Source organism: Trichechus manatus, unplaced genomic scaffold (assembly GCF_000243295.1).
Source record: "Trichechus manatus latirostris isolate Lorelei unplaced genomic scaffold, TriManLat1.0 scaffold00036, whole genome shotgun sequence".
Classification (NCBI taxonomy): Eukaryota; Metazoa; Chordata; class Mammalia; order Sirenia; family Trichechidae; genus Trichechus; species Trichechus manatus.
The window spans coordinates 3,608,841-3,624,652 of NW_004443972.1; the positions used below are offsets into that span (position 1 = coordinate 3,608,841).

The window sequence follows — 15,812 nt, forward strand, 5'->3', positions numbered from 1 at the left end:
TTACCTCCTAATATGATGTGAAAGGGACATAGTATCACTTATCTGAGAGTACTGCCAAAAATGCATAGCCTGAGTTTAGTCATAGGAAAACACCAATGAAACCCAAATTTAGGGGCATTCTACAAAAACAAATGGATTCTACTCTTCAAAAATGTCATGATCATGATCACCACAGAAAGACAGAGGAACTGTTACAGATCAAAGAGACATGACAGCTAAATATAATTTGTGATCCGGAATCAGAACCTAGATCTATATATGTGTATTTTGTTGTTGTTGCTGTAAAGGGCATTAGTGGGACAATTGCCAAAATACAAATAAAGTCTATAAAATTAGATACAGGATTATATAAATGTTAATTTCCTGATTTTTGTAATTGTACTTCAGTTATGTAAGAGAATGTCTTTTTTGTTTGTTTGTTTTTAAGGAAATACACACTAAAGTGTTTAGGAATAAAGGGACATTATATCTGTGACTTACTCTCAGACAATTTTAAAAATTGTAATAATTTTTGTGTATGGAGAGACAGCATGCACACATGCACGAACATGGTAAAATATTAACCTTTGGGAATCTGGATATGTGAGAATTCTTTATACTTTTTTGTAAACTTGAATTTATTTCAAAATAACACATTTTAAAAAAGGGTAGAAAGATCAGGACTCAGGGAAGGAAAAATTAGGAAGGGTAATTAATTGGGACTAGTTAAAAGAGAGCAGGAAATGAAGAAGGCAGGACAGAGCATAGCCCTAAAGGAACACTTACTGAGGAGAAGCCATCTTAAAAGGTCCTAGTGCATTTCTTAATAGCTGACTATCATCTGGTATCCAACTTTGTATTATTATACATCTTTTGATACTGTATGCCTGTCACTCTCATTAGATTTTAAGCCTTTTGAGGGTAGGGGGTCATGTGCAATACGCTGCACAAAATTGGCACTTCAATATTTGCTGTTGGTGATGTTAATAATTTTTTTTAATTTGAAGGTATTGCTGCCTGTTTACCTTTAGATTTTGCCTTTTGTCAGTGCTGGAGAAAAAAATACTGATTTTTTATTAGATATAAGGTTGACTTATTAACATAGCATGTTTGAATAAATGGGATTTAGTGATTATTTTCAAATGCAGGAGGCTGTACACAAAAGAAAAAAGAGTAAAACTTGGAATCTTTTTCAGTTTTTATTTTCTCTTTTGTAATCCTCCAATGTGAAACTTCTGGCTTTGTTCAGATTCTTATTAACTCAAGGATGAACGATTGCTGTTCTGTCTGGACACACAGATTGAGGGGTAATAATGGTATATTTTTAACCAAAATATACCTAATATAAAGTATAATTGCTCTCTACATATTTGATTGAACAAAATATTTTAACGATAATTTTCATATACGAGTGGATGCTGCCAGTTACAACTGAGTCTTTTCTAGTTATCAAATAAGACTTCTACTTTGTAAGTTAGTTCTTATGCTTGAAAGTAAGAACTTCCTAACAATTTACTCAAGTTCAGAATTTTCACTCAGTCTCATTTTCTACTCTCCAGTGGGGTGTAATTACATTGAATCATGATTATCCCATTTCTTGAGATGTTTGACATCCACTTTGAGTTTTATATCCAAGTTTCTGAAGTGAAGCTTCTTTTGTCTTTGTTACTGTTTGCTTTGTAGTCTATCGAAACTTCCAGCCTCCAATTACAGAGATGGATGAATGGAGACTCATTTTGGCTATTTTTAGGCGCTTGATCTTTATGGAACTGTTTTATTCTGTTATTGGAAAAATGCCTTGGTGCAATATGAATGGGTTGCATTTTTCTGATACACTAGGTTTTTGTTTCAGGTGGACTTTTTTTTGAATTTGCTTACGCAGACATTAAAGTTATCTCTTCTTTGCCATTCCATCTTTTGTAACAGCTGACAATATTTTTTTAATGAATACTTATTGACAGAGATTTGCTGGTATGTATATTTTCAGAGTTAAGTAGATTCCTGTGTAAGTTCTGTTTAGATGATTTTTTTAACATTTTTACTTAATATAGGATGAATTTGGGTGTGTTAAGGGTTTATTGAATGAAAGTGAAAATGTGGATAATTGGGTTCATTGATGATTTTCTTCTAACACTGTTGTTTTCAATAGAATCGTAAGAATGATGAAGCCTCTTATGAAAAGATGTTGAAACTGAGACGAGAGTTTAGCAGAGCCATAACCATTTTGGAAATGATTAAGAGAAGAGAGAAAACAAAACGAGAATTATTGCACTTAACCTTAGAAGTTGTGGAAAAAAGGTAACATTGCTACTATTACATACTAATGGCAACTTACTTTAAACAAATGGTGGGCAAAATATAGCCACATGGTTTTTCATTTTTCCTTAAGCTGTGTGATGATACTGATTCTCTAACAAAATTTGTGTTTATGAAGATTACTTGTGGTTCCCCCTTTTAAAAATCAGATTAAGTTTATTCAACCTGGATGGCAAATTTTTGTTTTTGTGTGTAGTGTAGATGCTCTAATACACTTAATTTTTTTTTGTAGAAACGTAGATTTTTATTTAGAAAAAAAATAAATATCATTTTGCCCAATTCTCTGTATTAAAGTTTCTATTTTAAAAAATTCAAGGTAAGTGAATGTTTAACTAATTTTATTTTCTGACTAGGTAGAAAACAATTTTTGTTTCAATTCTTTTGGAAATGTGTTCTCAAGTGTAATAATCATTTTACTGCATAATTAAATAAATTCTACTAAATCTAACAGAATTGTGAGGTAAGCATTCTAAACATAATTTCCTAAGGCTTGATAATATAAAATATAGGGAAAATTTGTCTCCTGTGAACCTTAGAAGTTTTTTTGTTTTTTGGTGTTTTGTCTTTACTGATTCCAAAAATGAGTTTCATTATTCCTATAAATTTTCTCTTTAAAATGATCTGATTAATTATAGGCTCTGTTTGACTGATTGTATTCCAATTATTGAGGCATCACTGGTTTTTCTTCTTTGTTTTTATTCTTACCTTTTTAAGATATCATTTGGGAGACTATGGTGGTGAAATCCTTAATGAAGTGAAAATCAATAGATCAGAAAAAGAGTTATACACCACTCCAGCAACTCTTCATAATGGAAATCATCACAAAGTCCAAGAATGTAAAACTAAGGTGAATATCCCCTGGGGAGAAGCGTGTATGATAATATGGATCAGTTATTGATTCGTGCAGTTGCCTTAATATAGTTTGGTTAAGGAAGAAAGTAGTTAATGTGAATTTAGTTCTTACTATTTGCCAAGCACTTTCCTAGGAGTTTTTACGTTCATATTGACCCATTAATACTCCTAACAGTCCTTTACCTTTGTGTGACTTCTAGATCATACAACTAATAAGTGACAGAGTCAAGGTTTGAATCCAGGTCTAACACCAAAGTTCATGTATTTTTCACTATACTATTTGCTTCTCTGGAGATTAGGATAATTAAAGTTTAGTTATCATTAGCCTTAGCAAACCCTGCATTGTAGTGGCAGGCATTACAGTCTAAAATGAAAACTTTCTTCATTGAGACTATTGAAAGTTATTTTTGTCATCATCATTACCAGAACCAGAGTTTATCAGCTGCTAGCTATCTAGCTGAGTGACTTGAGAAAGTTCTCTAACTTTTAGACCACCATTTCTTCCTAGTAAAGAGCCAGACTAAGTGATTACTTCGATCTCTTAGACTAAATAGTAACATATATATACGTGTGCGTGTATGTATACACAAACATACACACACTCACTTGGTATATTAATTAAAGTATTTAGTTAGGAGGTAACAAAAAACAATATTTTTATAATTTTAAGGAGCTTAGATTCAAATAAACAACTATTGACTCAAGCATCTTAATAGAGCTTGACTGTGCAGTAAAATTAAAAACGTGACTTAGGGTGTTTGTGGAAAATTCATCTTTTTTTAAAAATGTACATTAGTCCTCATTTTTCATGGATTCATTCTTAAAAGTCAAGGAAAATGTGGAGCAGGGAGACTCCTCCTTTATTCAACTCATGTCAGCTCAAACACCAAAACACCAAAGTTTGTATTAATCACAGACATCCAGCCGACATACTTTAAATCACACCTGCCTCTATAGCCGTAAAATGTCACTTTATAAGCTATTTTTTAAATCCATTTTATATAAATCATTGATTTGTAAGCATAGAATATGATAATCTTAACCTAAAATTACTGACAGAGTCAGCCTTTATTGTAGTGATTCTTAATTTTGACCTTCTGTAAGAATAAACACTCAGCCTATTCAAATACTAATTTTAGAGATACGGTTGCATGCACTGTTGTCCTATCTCACTGACACATAGTTAACTATATTTACTTTGTCACACATCACACCTTAAAATATGAATAGTTTCTAAGAAGTTGAACTTTTTATTTTAAGATATAGTGTCTATACCCATTATGTGAAAGTGTCCCAATAAATAATTTGACAGTTGAAAACATTTTCATTGTGTGTACCACCCTAGTTAAAGTGGTAGATTCCATTTTATTATAAGGAATACCAGTGTGTTAAACAGATAGAAACAGCTGCTCCACTAAATGGGGGCGGAGGACTAGGACTGAAAACCCACCCCTTCGGCCGTTTCCTTTTCCAGGTGGCCTCTCGGGAATCTCTACAGAACCCTGGGGTACTTGAGAACAATTTGATTATTTGGTTGAGGCAGTAATTATGCATTCTAAAAAGTGGAGGTTTTTTTTTTTTTCCCCTAGTTAGAGCTTATTTTTTTCAAAAAAATTACCACCCATAGAAATTTTTTTTTAATTGGTAAATAAGTGTAGAAATGAACTACTAAATTCGTAATCCAATTTAAGTTATATAAAAAATAAGTTATTTTCATCATTAATACAGTAGATTTAAATAAAATAAGAATTGAATTTAAATACTTTCTAAATGTTGAGTTGTATAAATAATAGAGTAAGTTTTAAAATCAATAACTTTTAAGTATTATAACAATATAAAAAGTAAGCTTAAGTACCATAATTATTTTTTATCGTAACTTGCAAAAAGTATACTTTTCAACTTAACGATTGCAGAATAATTTTTACATATTAACAACAGTAAATAAAATCACTTCCTTGGCAAAGATGTATGTTTTTCAAAGAGCAGTATAGTTCTCATGATTTCTAAATGATCTTCATTTCTTCCTTTTGGGGGGAAAATCATCATGTAAACAGCACCCTCATCATTTGTCTTTGAAAGAAGAGGCTTCTGATGTGGTTCGTCAAAAGAAGAAGTACCCAAAGAAGCCTAAAGCAGAGGTTTTGATAACATCTCAGCAACCCACTCCTGAGACATTGCCTGTGATCAATAAGAGTGACATTAAGCAATATGACTTTCACAGCTCAGATGAAGATGAATTTCTACAGGTGCTTGTTTTAAAACTATTTTAAAGACATTTTCTTGTAGTCTTTTATACTGCTATAGTTTAAAAACACAATTGACATCTTAGAGTTTTGATTCCTGCTTTGTTCACTTAATGTTATAGCATAAATATTTCTCATTTATATAGCCATTGAAATAGTACTTACTATTTGTTATTTTCCATTAGTTGATAGAATTTATTCTGTTGTGGGGCATTTAGATGGTTTTCTGGTTTTCTCTTTGATAAAAATGAACATCTTTATCTTTTCCCTCTGTATTTAAAATAGATTTTTAGAAATGGAATTCCTGAAACAAAAAGTATTGATGTTTTAAGATGTTTAATACATAATTATACATTTTACATTGCCACCATCAATAATTGCCTTTTTCACCACATTCTACCAGCATTGTATTTTTGCGGCTTTTTAAGTTTTGTCAGTTTGTTAGGCAATAACTACTTGATCATAAAGAAGATTTAGGACTGTTTAGGTTTTAATTGTGAAGCTAATTTGTATTGTGTTCCAACAGTATTATAGCAAAATGTTTGCAATTTAAAAATCTTAATTTTATCTTTATAAGCACTATTTTTAAAACAAGACCTTTGTTTTCTATTTAAAAGGATCTTTTTGTTGTTGTTTTTCAGTAATATTGTTTAGCACCTGGGGTAGCAGTACCTTCATTTTTCTTTTTTTCACTATAGTATAGGAAACTTACAGTGAATAGTATAACAAAGACCTTACATAAACCACTTGCTTTATCATATTTTAATGTTTTGACCTACTTGCTTAAAAAAATTTTTTTTTAAAAAACACAGGTGTGTTTGGAAGCAGGACTGTTTATAAAACACTTTATTGCTGTGATTATTTAAAATCTAGAGTTTACATAAAATCTATCCTTTTTGGCTAGGTTATATTACTAAGCAGCCCTGGTGGTGCAGTGGTTAAGAACTCGGCTGCTAACTGAAAGGTCAGCCTCATCAGTAGCTCCTCAGGTGAAAAGGCCTGGTGATCTGCTCCCATAAAGATTGCAGCCTAAGAAACCCTGTGGGGTAATTGTACTTTGTCCTGTAGGGTTACTATGAGTCAGAATCAATTCGACAACACACTACAACAACATACTAAAAATACTTTTTTCACTGATTTAGTTTTACTATGTCAGGTAATATTTTGGCACCATATGTATAGTAACAAAGATGTATTTTATTTATTATGCCCTTGAAAAGCGCTTCATTTATTACTTTTGTCAGAGTATCATCCAGTTATACTCTGTCAGGGCTTTGAATAGCCATAGCACATTAAATCAGGAGACCATTTTGAAGAAATGAGAGAGATAGTGCCCTAATTAATACTAGTTTTCTAGATAGAAATTACAGGAAAGGACTTTCTTGACAGAGAAGACAGCACAGTAGAGGGAAGTCTAGCAGTTTGGCACTGCTGGAGCACAAAACACAGAAGGAGAAGAGGGAAGTGGGATTGAAAGGAATGCTGCCTGGAGTAGTAGCCAGATGGTGAATGACGTCTATCTACTCTATACATACTGGGGAGAATTAAAGTTTTTTAAGAAAGTGACATGGTTAGAAAAATGTATGCATAATAGCCTTATATTGGTAGTACTAATGCAAGCCTGGAATGTTCTGTTACACATTCCCAGCCCTTGAAGAATAGTGCCATGGTAAACCATGACCTATAGAAACTTTTCCCTTGTTGTTAGAATCAGTATTTCCAGCCTAATAGTAAGGCTTACTCAACATGCTAGTTATACATTCCCTCATGGATTAAGGAATCTTCATTTCTGTTCTAAATTCTTATGTTTATTCATAGATCCTCCAACTCCCATTCCCACATGAAAATTGCATTTTGAAACTTTCAGGTTCCTCTTAGTCCTTGTGGTAGGCCTTTGGCAAACTCTCATTAATTTTTATAATGATAGCCCCATGCTGCCAAAGAATAACTAAGTAAATATTTGCCTATACCGTAGTTGGTATCATGCAGTGCAGCTGTTTAGAATGTAGCTCTTATAAAATCATTGTCAAAGTAATCATATACTTCTTCTTTGTCAGTAAACAAGGAACAAGAGAATAGGGAGCCTTAAGAGAACAAACATTTTAACTAGATTTATCCCACTGATTTGTAGCAAAACAGAACTAAACACTCTGTCTCTTCTTGATCACGCTTCTGATTCTAACATTAGCTCTCTCTTGCTATGTCCCAGACTAAGTCCCGGAATCTGATCCTCAAGGATGGTGGTAGGGAGGAGAAGGGGTGATATACTTTACGCAAAGAATTTCTGAGACTTTGTAATGCTTCCTGTGTATATTTTAGAAGAGGTAGATGATTTACAAAGGAACCAAAGTGTAAAATTCACGTTTGGGATTTCCTTTCAAATTTCAGGTTGGGAGCTTGGTTCCCCAGGAAGAAGAATCAGCCCCAGCTTACTGTTTCTGTCTCTCCTCTGTAGGGTTGGTGGAGGTATATTGAAGCCTCAAACAAATGCCTTTCTCCCCTGGATGACCCTGCTCAGTGGTAATTACCACAGTTTGGAAATAATGTGGAGAAAACATTTTTTCTCTGAAAATTGGAAGAAAGGAATTTGTGAGGTTCAAAATTTTGCAAGTAAATATGATTGAGCCAGCATTATCAGAAAATGAGATGTCCCGCGGAGTGAAATTGCGAGACAACTGAAAATTAAGTACTGAAACACATTTCCCTGCTGTATCAGAGTATATTTGAATATTGTTTAATCTTTTTGATGATATATTTATAAAGTATGCTGTGATATATCAGTGCACTTTAAGTGCACTCAGATTTTATGGGGATATTTGACCTGATATCATATGGCCCCAGACAGAATACTTTATTTGTGTGTGTTTGTGTGTGGGTATATATATGTGTTTGTGTGTGTGTGTGTGTGTGTATGTATATATATATATACACATATATACATATATATATATATACACACATATATATATATGGAAGAGATCCATATACATGCCCATTCCAAAGAAAGGTGATCCAATGGAATGCAGAAATTATCAAACAATATCATTAATATCACATGCAAGTAAAATTATGCTGAAAATAATTCAAAAATGGTTGCAGCAGTACATCATCAGGGAACTGCGAGAAATTCAAGCCAGATTGAGAAGAGGACATGGAACAAGGGGTATCATTACTGCTGTCAGATGGATCTTGACTGAAGCAGAGAGTACCAGAAAGATGTTTGCCTGTGATTTATTGACTGTGCAAAGGCATTCAGCTGTGTGACTCATAATAAATAATGGATAACATTGTGAAGAATAGGAATTCTAGAACACTTAATTGTACTCATGGGGAACCTGTTCATAGACCAAGAAGCAGTCGTTAGAACAAAGGGATACTGCGTGGTTCAAAATCAGGAAAGGTGTGCATCAGGGTTATAGCCTTTCACCATACTTACTCAGTCTGTGTGCTGACCAAATAATCCGAGATGCTGGACTCAGTGAAGAACACGGCATCAGGACTGGAGAAAAACTCATTAACAACCTGCGATATACAGATGATACAACTTCCTTGCTGAAAGAGAGGAGGCACTGAGACACTTACTGATGAAGATCAAAGACTGCAGCCTTCAATAATGGATTACACCTCAACATGAAGAAAACAAAACTCCTCACAACTGGACCAATAAGCAACATCATGGTAAATGGAGAAAAAATTGAAGTTGTCAAGGATTTAATTTTACTTGGATCCGCAGTCAACGCCCACGGATTCAGCAGCAGTAAGGAAATCAAATGATGTATTGCGTTGGGCGTATCTGCTGCAAAAGATCTCTTTAAAGTGTTAAAAAGCAAAGATGTCACTTTGAGCACCAAGAGGCTCCTGACCCAAGCCATGGTGTTTTCAGTTGCCTCATACACACGTTAAAGCTACACATTGGATAAGGAAGACCGAAGAAGAATGGATGCGTTCGAATTATGGTGTTGGTGAGGAATGTTCAATATGCGAAGAACAAACAAATCTGTCTTGGAAGAAGTACAGCTAGAATGCTCCCTTAGAAGTGAGGGTGACGGGACTTTGTCTCATGTACTGTGGACATTTTATCAGGAGGGACCAGTTTCTGGAGAAGGACATCATGCTTGGAAAAGTAGGTCAGCAAAAGAGAGGCAGATCCTCCACAAGATAAATGGTGCAGGACCGGACAGTGTTTCATTCTGTTGTACATAGGGTCACTATGAGTCCGAACTGACTTAACAACACCTAACAATGACACATATACAAATATGTGCATATGTATATAATTTATTTTATTTTTATTGTGGTTAATAGTATACACAGCAGAATATACACCAATTCAACATTTTCTACATATACAATTCAGTGACATTTATTACATTCTTCAAGTTGTGCAACCATTCTTATCCTCCTTTTCTGAGTTGTTCCTCTCTCATTAACATAAACTCACTACCCTCTAAGTTTCCTATCTAATCTTTTGCGTTGTTATTGTCAGTTTGATCCTATATAGATAAATCTTAAAAGAGCAGAATGCTCAAGGCAGACATTTCTTTACTAGTTAAGCTATATAGAATGCTATTTAATATGTGACAGCTTTTTAAAGTGCTTTTAATTCTTTTGCTGTCAGATTGTGGGCTTCTTTCTTCTTATTCTGCAACCAGTCTGCTTACCTTTAGCAAGTCTTCTCTCCTTTTCCAGTGATCTGCTAAGTTTGAAAAGTGATTTAAAAAGAAATGAGTAGGAAATAAGGAGTTTCCCTTTTAGTAAAATGCATGGTCTGTGTGGCTTTTTTTTTTTGGCTATTCATAAGGTTTTTTTTACTTCGTTTTCAGCTTTATTACACAGAGAGAAAGTTACTGGATAAAAACACACCTACCTATAGATGAAGTATAGCTGTCATAATCAAGTATGGCCACATTCATTATTTATAAAATATAAATGGTATATATAAAAACCATATATATAATTCTTTTTAAGTCTGTGACACTTAAACATATTGACGAGTAGTTAAGCAATACCATGTATACTTACCTGCAAGAATTAGTCCGTTGAAATTAATTATTTTTAAAACATTAAAATTTTTTGTTAGTCTTTAAATGTTTTGGGAAATTTACTGCGTAATGTATGTAATGTAACAGACCTAGTGGCGCAATGGTTAAGCATTTAGTTGCTAACTGAAAGGTCAGTAGTTCAAACCCACCAGTTGCTCCACGGGAGAAAGATGTGGCAGTCTGCTTCCATAAGGATTTATGGCCTTGGAAACCCTATGAGGCAGTTCTACTCTGTCCAGTAGGGTTGCTGTGAGTCGGAATCAACTCAGTGGCAGTGGGTTTGGTAGGTTTGGGTATATATCATGTAGGAGTGATTTACTGTTAGTGATCAGGATTTTAGTTTTAGATCATTATAAAGCTTAATCTGTGGACTTTTGATAACCCATAAATGGAATGCCTCTTTTGTCTAGGTACCGTCCCCAGTATCAGAACCTGAAGAAGAAAATGATCCTGATGGTCCCTGTGCTTTCAGAAGGCGGGCAGGATGCCAGTATTATGCTGTAAGAACTTTATTTTTTGTGATGTTTTTGTGAACTGGAATTAACAGGTAACTCATGTAAAGATGGCTTAGTCTTGATCTAAAGATGGGAAGTCCTTCAGACTTCCTGTATTTATTTAACATCCCCTATGTGGATACTGGAGTCCTTGGTTGGTGCAGACGATTAACACGCTTGGCTGCTAACCAAAAGGTCGATGGTCCAAACCCACCAGCCACTCCACAGAAGAAAGATGTAGCAGTCTGCTTCTGTGAAGATTTACAGCCTTGGAAACCCTATGGGGCAATTCTACTCTGTCACGTAGTGTAGCTGTGAGTCAGAATCAACTCAACAGCAACGGGTTTGGTTTGGTTTGGATGTGAATACTGAAGTCCCTGGGTGGTGCAAATGATTAACATGCTTGGCTGCTAACCAGAAGTTTAGTGGTTCAAGTCCACCCAGGCATACCTTGGAAGGAAGACCTGGCGATCTACACCTAAAAAATCAGCCGTTTGAAAACCGTATGGAGCACAGTTCTGTTCTGCCACACATGGGGTAGTCATGAGTCAGAATCAATTCTGTAGCAACTGGGTTTTTTTTTTTTTTTTTTTTTTAAAACATGGATACCAATAAAAGATGCTAAAAGATACTGAGGCCCTCCAAAAGGTTTCAAAATCCTTTATTTAGAAGTTGATATTTCCTCACTTTTTAGAAATCTAGTTTAACTCTGGGCGTAACTGTAGCTTCCACAGTTGCTGAAAATTGTTCATTGTGTCATTGCTAAAGTTAAGTAAGCCCAGAATCTCTTTAAGTGGCTGCTGAGTGTTTATTGAAATGCATTGTTATTCAAGTCCATCTTGTGCATACATACCTAGTATCAAACATAAAGTCATAATTCTTTTTTAACCTCCCTCATGGCAATATTTTGCCTAATAATTGTATTCATAACTTTTTGACACACCTAGAAATGGCTTTATGCTATTAAGTTTTGGTGGAACATTATGTCAAGGAGTAACCCTCACTTTCCAAATGCTCAGAGTAACTATAGAGTAATGAGGCTGGATTTCATAAAAGGTTTATAGAGGCTGTCTTGTTGAATTATGGTAAACATAAACTGACAACTTTTTGGGTGTGTGTATGTGTGTTTAATGTGGAAGAAGTGGGGAGCTGTTTATGAGGTATGCTAATGAGAGAAGAGAGAAAGGAGACAGAGGTAGTAAGACATGGAACAATAGAATGATGGAATGGGAAGGCAAAGAAATGGGCTGTATGCTTCTTAAAAGTAAAGAAGAAGCTTCAGCTTGACCCGTGCATGCTTGAAGTGCAATTGTTAGTTCAGAAAAAATTTCCTTCTGGTTTATCTCAATAGGAAGCCTATAAATTACTAACTTCACTATCTCTACTTTTCTACATACCTATTAAAAGCCATATTATTCTTTAAAGACATGTTTATTTTAAAATACTTCAGTTTGGTTTATTTTGGTGAGTGAACTTTTGATTCGATTTTGTAAAATTTTAGAAATATATATTTTAAATCCCAATTTTACAGGGGATTTAGATTTTAATTGTTTTGCTAATGCTACATTTACTTGATTTTTATTATGATTTAACTTTTCTTCATTTCAGATTTAATCTATGAGTTTGTTGTTTTTTGGTCTTTTTTCTTTGCAGCCTCGTTTGGACCAAACTAACCATTCATTTGAAAATTCAGAATTGGCAGATTTGGATAAGTTGAGGTATAGGCATTGCCTTACAACGCTTACAGTCCCAAGCAGATGTATAGGATTTGCAAGGAGACGAATTGGCAGAGGTGGCCGGTAACTATTTATTTTGAACTGAGTTTTCTTTACAAGCTGGAAGGGAACGGGTAGAAAAAATGCGGGAAAATTCATTCAGTTAATATTTGGTTTTATGTTGTTTTTCAGAGTTATAATGGACCGAATATCCACAGAACATGACCCAGTCCTGAAACAAATAGACCCTGAAATGCTGAATGGTTTTTCAAGTTCTTCCCAAACTGTAGACTTTTCTTGTAATTTCTCTCGGACCAATGCTTCCAATAAACATTGTGAAAATAGACTGTCTCTTTCTGAAATATTAAGCAATATCAGATCATGTCGACTACAGTGTTTCCAGCCAAGGCTACTAAATTTACAGGACAGTGATAGTGAAGAATGTACCTCAAGAAAACCAGGGCAGACTGTGAACAATAAAAGAATTTCTGCAGCATCTGTAGCTTTATTGAACACCAGCAAGAATGGCATATCAGGTAGGCTGCCACTTTATTAAGAGTATGTCCTTCTTTTCTTTTCTCTTAATTTTCATTTCCTTATCCACTAAATTAACTTTCAGGATAAATTTTGAAGGTTTATTTTCCTAATTCCATTCAGGAAAGGAATTTTATATTCACTACATTCATTTCTAACTTAAGAAACAAAACTCTTTGTTTCACATTTTAGCCAAAATGTCCTCGTATCTATAAAACCACCAGCATGCATTTTGAATGTGTATGCCTGGTATGGTGAATATGGAAGCAGAATGGGTAAGGGGTTAACTATGGGAAAACTGGTTATAAGCTGCTACCAGATCATCATAGCACTATGCTGTCTCCTTCTTTTATAAAAGAAATTTTTTATTTTTGTTAACTTTGCTTAAATGTAAGCATTGCTCTTCGAGAGTACCATTTGAATGCTTCTTCTCAAAGATGATTTTTTAGGAGTTTCACTATGAAGAGTTATAATTTTTGTCTGACAGTTGTTCTGTCTAGTTGAAATCAGAAAAATTTTTTTTGTTTTAAGAGACATTGTGCTCATATTAATTTAATACTTTTATGATATGTACACTGTAAATAATCAATACTAGAGAATCTAAAATGTCATTTTGATTTGACTTCTGTGGATAGTCTTCTCTCTGACGTGTACAAGTATTTATAGCTTATAAATATCCTTATAATATAAACATTGTAAATGCATGATATTCAGAGACAAAAATACATGTGATGTGACTTATACCGTTTATAGCCTTTCTTTCTGTAAAATGTGTGCATTTCTAAATTATGTCCTGAATGGTGCATTTTAGTATGCAAAATTATATTAAACTACTTTAAAGTGATTTTAAATCATTTCAGCTTGAAATTTGGTCTCAATAGTGTTCAGTCTCTCTTAGTTACTGAACCTACTTATTTTCAAACTTGACTTAGACATTTGTTTGAAGGTTGTAATGGAAAATTGGATTTGTTTGAATGATTGGAAGTTGGCATATCATTTCTCCAAATTAGTTGGTTAATTTTCTCCTAAATGAACTTAGGTAAGGAACATGGCATCCATTATGTAAAGTTCATGAGTCTGTGAAGTTTAATGAGCTTTTGAAGCTAAAACGGATAAACACCTAATATGATTTAAGGTGGCAAGATTTTTAGAAATGTAAAGATAGTAGGAAGCTGACAAATGCTAGGTCAGATATTTTTCAGCCAATTCCAAGAGATTGTTTCAGTTGTTCCACGGAACTAGAATTCCTGTACCAAACATTACTCAAAATAATTTTGGACAGTGAGTTTTAAAATGAATCACATAGCCATTTATAATCATATTTGACTGATTAGGCTGAACTTCATCTCTATCAGTATATATTCCATACCAAAAAAATGATTTTAATACATTCCTACTCAGCTTGGGTACAGCCAGATATTTGCAGCTTTCTACTATAAACTTCTGAATAAATCTTCTTTGAGATGATGTTCTTAAGTTAACTTCTCTCTTTTCCAGAAAATGTATTTACGTGTATGTTATTGTATCATCAAAACTTTGTGTATTTTGACACAATGTAACTTAAAGGAGCCATGGTGGTACAATTGTTAAGCACTCGGCTGCTAATCAAAAGGTTGGCGGTTTGAACCCACCCAGAGGCTTCTATGGGAGAAAGTCCTGGCAATCTACTTCCATAAAGATTATAGCCTAGAAAACCCTGTGGAGCAGTTCTTCTCTGTCTCATGGGCTTGCTATGAGTTAAAAATCGACTCAGACACCTAACAACCGCAAAAATGTAACTTAAATATATCCATAATAACCAGCTCTAGAATTCTGTGACACTGCCATACATCAACATAAAATAAGAATTTAAAACATTATCTTGAGGTGTGCATGTACTTCTCAGGGTACTTAAATCACAAACGTACAGTGTTACCTTTTTTTTTTTAATATCATAGACTATAGATTTTTATTTTTACCTTTCCCCCACCATCAGAAAAATAGTCTGTTTGGTCTGTATAACTTCCTGTCTTACATATTTTAATATCCTCAACATAGTACCATTTCTTTCTTCCTTTGAAAACAATGTAATGCTTCAGCAACAGCTGAGCTATATTAGAAGGCAATATTTTAAATCAGGTCTTTCAAGTATATATTTAATCATTTATTATTAGAATGAAGAATTTTGTTTGAAGTTTTAAGTATCCATTATACTAATTATATTTTTTACATCATTTTCTAAGTTTTGGTGAGATAATTTTATGTGGATTCAGTTACAGTTCAGTAAGTACCGAGAAGTTTCCTTCAGCTACCTAAAGAGAAGGATTTAGGTGTTTTTAGAAAGTTGTATTTTTAAATTTGATGAACATATGCAAAATAATTGAATCCTTATATATCTGTTTCTTTTAGTCTGTGTTTTTGTCTATTTTAGTTTAATGCTTTTGCCTTCTGCTCATTCTTAGTGGGCTTGGTGATGAGAGTGTGATTCTTTAAAAGTAACAATACTGACATAGAAGACCATGTTTTTACCAGCAGAGAGTACCAAGTTAGACAAGTTATAAGTACTGACTTTTCTGTTTCATAGCTGCGAAGTTGACAATAACAAACAAATGAAAGAGTTTAATCAGAAATAGAAATCCTGTGCACTTGAGAGTAATG

General features: G+C 33.8%; 1 protein-coding gene across 3 annotated transcripts in view; it reads left to right on the forward strand.

Moving 5' to 3' along the window:
* The window catches only part of EPC2 (enhancer of polycomb homolog 2), a 166,664-nt gene that overhangs the window by 139,183 nt on the left and 11,669 nt on the right, over positions 1-15,812 (forward strand). For all 3 annotated transcript variants that reach the window (XM_004375368.2, XM_023730382.1, XM_023730383.1), the window contains 6 exons: positions 2,129-2,277; positions 3,010-3,142; positions 5,202-5,393; positions 10,843-10,932; positions 12,580-12,725; positions 12,834-13,177. In XM_004375368.2, coding sequence (XP_004375425.1) covers positions 2,129-2,277; positions 3,010-3,142; positions 5,202-5,393; positions 10,843-10,932; positions 12,580-12,725; positions 12,834-13,177 — 1,054 coding nt within the window. The remainder of the gene's footprint in view (positions 1-2,128; positions 2,278-3,009; positions 3,143-5,201; positions 5,394-10,842; positions 10,933-12,579; positions 12,726-12,833; positions 13,178-15,812) is intronic.